General features: G+C 42.8%; 1 protein-coding gene across 2 annotated transcripts in view; it reads right to left on the bottom strand.

Annotated features, from left to right (window-relative positions):
- Window positions 1-733: 733 nt before the first annotated feature.
- The window catches only part of LOC143820374 (ubiquitin-conjugating enzyme E2 E2), a 117,020-nt gene continuing 111,753 nt past the window's right edge, over window positions 734-6,000 (bottom strand). For both annotated transcript variants that reach the window (XM_077303074.1, XM_077303073.1), the window contains one exon: window positions 734-1,476. In XM_077303074.1, the coding sequence (XP_077159189.1) occupies window positions 1,379-1,476 (98 nt within the window). In that variant the 3' untranslated portion in view covers window positions 734-1,378. The remainder of the gene's footprint in view (window positions 1,477-6,000) is intronic.

Raw genomic sequence — 6,000 nt, 5'->3', positions numbered from 1 at the left:
CCAGATCGAACTGTGTTAGGCGGCTTTTGAGACTCTGAAAGCTATGTTTGTGGCTGGACTGCCTTTAAGGGTTCCTGACCTATTAATGTGACTGGGGTGTGTGTGTCCTATCACCATTAGAGGAAGGGGACTGTCATCTGGTAGTTTTTCTGAGCAAGAAACTCCTTCCCTGCAAGGAACACTACTCAATGATAATAAAGGAATGTAACTCCCATATCTTGAGGGGTTGGCTTTTCAGCTGCAAACTAACTAAGCATTCCTGAAGTGGCTAAAGAGAGCTCAGAATCAAAACCAGAAGTAAATACGGTTGGCTATTGCCCTACAAAAAAAGGCTTTCAAACACAGCACGTTCCGAAGAGGTAGAATGGGGTGGCTAATATTTTATCTAGGAAACAGACCCAAAGATGCTGCAACCTGGAAATGGGGCTGGGTTGCTGATATTTACTTGATTTTGCCTCTGCCTTGCAGAAGATTTGTAAATTTGTGTGTGTGCGATGTACATGAATATATACTCTATGCCCAAAGGGCATGGTTAGCATGCAACCCAGAGAATATTTATAGGGGAGAGCGAGAGAGAGCGAGAGAGAGCGAGCGAGAGAGGGTTTTAATCAGGAAAAGTTACTTCCCTGCCCTCTAGCTTCTGAGCACGGATGGATCTTGATCGCTTGCTTGAGGGCTGGTTCCCCAAGCTCAGAGTGGCAGATGCTGGAAGCAGAAATGTTAGAGCAAGAAGTGCAGGTAATCAGCCACAGTGTTTTTTTATTGAGTGATTTAATAATACAAGTGTACATCAACTGATCCACAGTCAAAAGTGGCAGGTCCCTAAGAAATTTACAAGCACTTTTCTTTTAAGTAAATCAAAATACATATCATTTTGTTCAAACCAACAGCCTTGCGTTCAGGAAACCGAAGGCTAGTGTTAAAACACAGTCTTAGTAATGCACAGTGATTCTTGATTTTATGCTTTTATACAAAACCTATTCCCAGTAACATGCACCCACCATTAGAGACTTCCGTACAAAAAAATAACCCTAAACACTACATTTAAGTAGAAACAAGATATAGTTTTTGAGTTTGTTTGCTTGTTTTTCCCCCAAAGACCACATGAAAGGAAAACAAAATACATTAATACAAAGCTTTGTGACAAAGCTTTGTACTATTACAGATCCAACATTCCTCGCACAGTAACCCAAAATTCCCAGTCTATATTTTAGAGATTAAAATTTTCAAGTTGAACAGAAAAATAAAATAAAATAAAAGAATAAAAATAAACAAAAAAGGGGGCGGGGGGCTTGTAATAAAAATAAGGAAAGGGAAGGGTTATTGATGCACTTAGTGAATGTGCTTGCACAGGTCCAGCATGTTCTACAGCAGATTCCTATGTAGCGTATCTCTTGGTCCACTGTCTGGCCATTCTGTCATGCTCTGCTCTGTTTGTCATATACTGAGTAGCAATACTTCCAACCAGGGGGTCAGCTGCAAAGAAAACAAAACAGTCAACCACTTTGCTGAGCGCAGAGTAAGTGTTCATTCTGACCACGAGGGCAAAGGGCACGTTTCCTTAGTCACATGATGTCAAATGAAATGCCTGTTAAGAACAAAGATTGACACTGCCATAGTAAATACGGAGATGTGCAAATATGCTGCAACTACTGGAATAGTGTTGGGATTCGGCACATGTGCTAGTGCCCCTGAGTATCAGGATCAGGCCACCGTGGCCATAAATAATATTTATTTAATTTAATATGTGGCATAATAGGAATTGTTCACCTCATTCAGCTGCATGTGCTGCAGACTATGCTAACAATTTAGCAATAATCAAATACATACGACCAGCCTTAAAGGGAAGGGGGGAGGGAATGAACACGTTTCAGGTTACAATCCTCTGTTTATTCTTGAAAGTTTCTGAACTTAATTATAAAGCAGAAAAGGATAATGGGGATTAATTTCTGATAGGGTAGGCCCATCTGCAAGTATTCCATTTTAGCCTAGAAGTCTGCCCACCATGCTAGCAGAGAGGGCAGTTAGCATAACTGATGAATTAAAGGAAAGCAGATATCCTGAATCAATCAGGGAAAAATATACAGAACATCTGGGTGCTGAGAGGAAAGGCAGTTAAGGGAAAGTGCAGAATGCTCACAACATTCCTCTGAAGGGGGAGAACTGTGAGCCGATTCTTTGCAATTGAGAGAAATAAATATACTGGAAACATAACAATTGTACATAAGTGGGAAAAGGGGTGAATGCATTTCTCTTTGAAACTTTTTGAAATCTTCATACAGTAAGAAAAAAATACAGACATCACAGAGCTCCAAATAAATTTGGAATATAGTCAAATTTCAGATTTGCTGGACTGGCAGTTCTTCCCCTGATTATGGGGAAAAGGCAGAGACACTGAGGCAACTGCTGTGGGTCAGACCTGAACTTCATCTGAAACAGGCCATTGGTTCACACAAGGCTGATGTAAGAAATTAGTGGTGAAAATCCAGCTAACAGATCTTCATTGGAACAGAATTCTAAACCATAATCCATATGAAATGTTTTGTTATGACCCACTAAAATAACTGGTGGCTTTAAAAGTAAGCCAAGATTTCTCACAACAACACTGACGTATCAAACTTTGTAAATCTCTTTCTGCTCATAGTATTTAGTTTCTGCCAACAACCACAGGATCAAATGAAGATAATAGTGAGGGGTGGTTTGCACTCGAAAGCACACACCTTGAATAAATCTTTGTTGTTCTTAAAGGTGCCAACGGATTCTGAATTAGAATGTCATAATCCCAGGGTAGGTAGTACTTTGCAATTGGTGGATAACTTGTACACAAAGTTGGTTGGCTTACATAACATCACACAGGGAATATAATTTGATTAGTCGCCTTTCTTTTGGAATTCTGACTGCATTAGTCACATTGCTATTTTATTTTAAAGACAGGACAAGAAAAATAGCGAACACTGGCAGGGGCTCATTGGAATTGTAGTCCATAGACATCTGGAGGGCCACAGTTTGACTACCCCTGTCCTAGTTTGACCCTCTAATCACTGCCATGCCCTGCTAACAAATGTCAGAAACAGACAATCCGTGATGGGTTGCAGAGCTAGCACAGATAGCTCTGTTATGTTTATGTGTTGAAATAAGCGATCATGGTGAAATCATTTACTGAAATGTTTTATCTTATGCCTCCAAAAATTTTCCTAAAAAAAATTGTAAACATCTTGGCTGACTCAATCTCACTGAACTGTAAACCACGACTCTTCATTTTACCAAACAAATTCTTGATCTTGGGATAACCATAACGTTATGTGTGTCATTTTGAGTACCTAATCTTATATAACCAATTCAATTACTTATTCTGATATATTTAGAACATTTATGCCCAACAAAGATGCATCCATAGGCATAGCCCAGCTCCTGCATCCAACCTGCATTTTGCTTACTATATCAACGCTTACCCCTGTTTGAACTGGTTACATGTCTGTTTCCAGCTCCTGACATTTCTGCCTGGCGTTATCTCTGCACCTGTGGGCTGGCAGCCCTTCTAGTTCCTGAACCTCAGTGCTGAACCTTGACTTGTACTGATGACCCACCCTGCATCACCATATGGACCTGTGGCCAGCCCTGTTCCTCTTCCATGTGTGAAATCTCTTTTCCTTATTCTTCTTTATATGTTCCTCCTCGAGTATATAGCAGAGAGGAAGAACGTGGAGACAAAAAAAAAACCCCTATCCCTGCCTTGTGTGCTCTTCAAAATTCATGTCCAGACATGAAGTGAGTGAGACAGAGATAGAGACCCTGCATCTGTCTACTATGCAAAGCTAACTTTGGGAAAACTCAGTCTGGGACAACAAAAATCTAAGATGTCTGGTGAATAATAAACTTAAATGGACAACTAGAACATCTGTTACGTTCTTTAGTATTCATTATTTTCTCAGCTGTCATTAGAAAACGCTCTAACCCTCATGTTCTATACAACACAGGCAGCAATGTGAGCTCTCATGAATGTTTCACAATTGCAGCAACTGTGACTCACCAAGGGCACTGGGATGGTTACTCTGCAAAAATCTTTCCAGCACTCTGGCAGAAAAGGAGAGAAACAGGGATACCATTTCAGTACCCAAGGGAGGCTGCCATCTGGTAGGAGACATGCTGAAGAGGCCATGCAAAAATGGGAAAAGAAAGAATGGAAGGAAGTGGAAGAATCCAGAAAAGGCATGGAATCATGAGGCAAAGATTGAGGGTGATGGGAAAATGGCAGGGCAGGGTGTGTAAAGGTCTTGATGGATGGATGTTAAAGAAACTTGTGGACACAGTGAATAGTGGAAGCTAGCATTGCTGGCTGCACCCTGATTGGCCCTATTCCAACTTGGACAGCCGGACACGTTCCACCCCTGAGGCTGTTTCACAAATACATAGAGGAACCATGGATAAGGATACCTCGCCCCTCCCGACAATGTCAGCTCAGGGCGGCTTACAGAATATAATCATAAAACAGTAATATCACCAATCTCCATCATCCTGACATCTGATTAAATGGTTAAAGTTGTTTTACATAGTTTTCGTTACTTTGATGCCTAGCCTCAGTGCAGGCTAGCACATGGCAATTCTGCCTGCTGTGATGGAATCATCACAAAAGAGACCCTCCTCCTGACTTCCAAGGAATTTTATCATCTCTCCTCTTTTTCCTTTCACTGACCAGGTCAGGTCAGGCCAGGTCAAAGAAGCTTTTCCTGAGGTCACCAGGAATTTTTTTTCCTGAAGTCTTTCTAGCACTTAATTCCACCAAATCTTGTTAAATATCACTTGTATAGCTGGAGGTGGTTGTGGGGAACTGGACCATCCCACTGCCTCTATCTAGACCTATTAGCAAGTAGAAAAATATGGCTGAGGTGAGGTTCAAAAGCAATTGAACTGACTCCCTCTCCTGCCTGTTTTATGCTCATAGACAATTAAAAAAACTCCAGGTAAAGGTTTTGCTCAGTTTAAGCCTCCAAAGAAAAAAGTATTTCATCATAACACAGGATAGGGATGGAAAGGTCAGAGGTGGAGTCACTTTGTAAGTCAGATTGGATATACGATTCAGTAAAATTTGGAATCAGCATGGATTCTAAAGGAAAATTTGTGTCTCATTACCCGTCATGACCACATCCTAAGTTCCAGTGCCAAGGCGAATTCCAGAGGCGGAGGATTTCCCAGACGCACTGGGAGACCCAGCTGATGAGGACTGGGTACTGGCTGATCTCCTGGAGGATGAGCAGCCTGTTACTAGCCAGGCTGACACCCAGCCTTATTATGTAAAACCCCAGAACAAGATGCCCACCAGCCCTTAAGACTCACTGGGGAAGCAGCACCAATGGGCCCAGGCCAAGACCCCCAGCAAGCCTGAACGGCAGCATCAGCAATTGACCGTGATAGTTGTCAGAAGACTGGCACACCTGTCAGCTTGCTGTTAAGGTAGATGGGGCCCAGTTGCACCACTTTCCTCTGAAGAGGTCTAGGACCAGCAGCAAGCCCTCTGGCTGAGGGCTGCCCCACCAGGCTCAGCCGTATTTAAGGAGGCCTTGAGGCAAAATCAGTGGGTGCAATACGTACGTTTACCTTCCCGTCTCTCCAGATTACTCCTTGTTCTGGTTTGCTCTGCCTGCCTGACTCCATTTTCCTGATCTCTGTGTGACTTCTGATGATGCTTCTGGCTCCAGACCCTTGGCTTTGGCTTCTGACTATGACCCTGGCTCCATTTGACCATGCCCCCAGCTTCTGACAATGACTTGACTTTGACTGTTTCTCTGGGTCTCGACCCCAGCTCGGCTTGACTTCGCTCCCCAACCTGCCTACTGAGTGAAGTGTCTCCCAACCTCCTGGACTAGACTCTGGTTTCTGGCTTGTGCACCTGTTTCCTGGCACAACAACCCGGCTGAGAAGTGCGCCCAGTAGGGCAGCACACTAACCTTTTAGTGTTTTTGTGATGTGTGTGGGGAACATGTGGACAAAGGTGATCCAATA

Source organism: Paroedura picta, chromosome 11, assembly GCF_049243985.1.
Source record: "Paroedura picta isolate Pp20150507F chromosome 11, Ppicta_v3.0, whole genome shotgun sequence".
NCBI classification, from domain to species: domain Eukaryota; kingdom Metazoa; phylum Chordata; class Lepidosauria; order Squamata; family Gekkonidae; genus Paroedura; species Paroedura picta.
The sequence above is the reverse complement of the archived record's forward strand: the minus strand, read 5'-3'. Positions and strand labels throughout refer to the sequence as shown.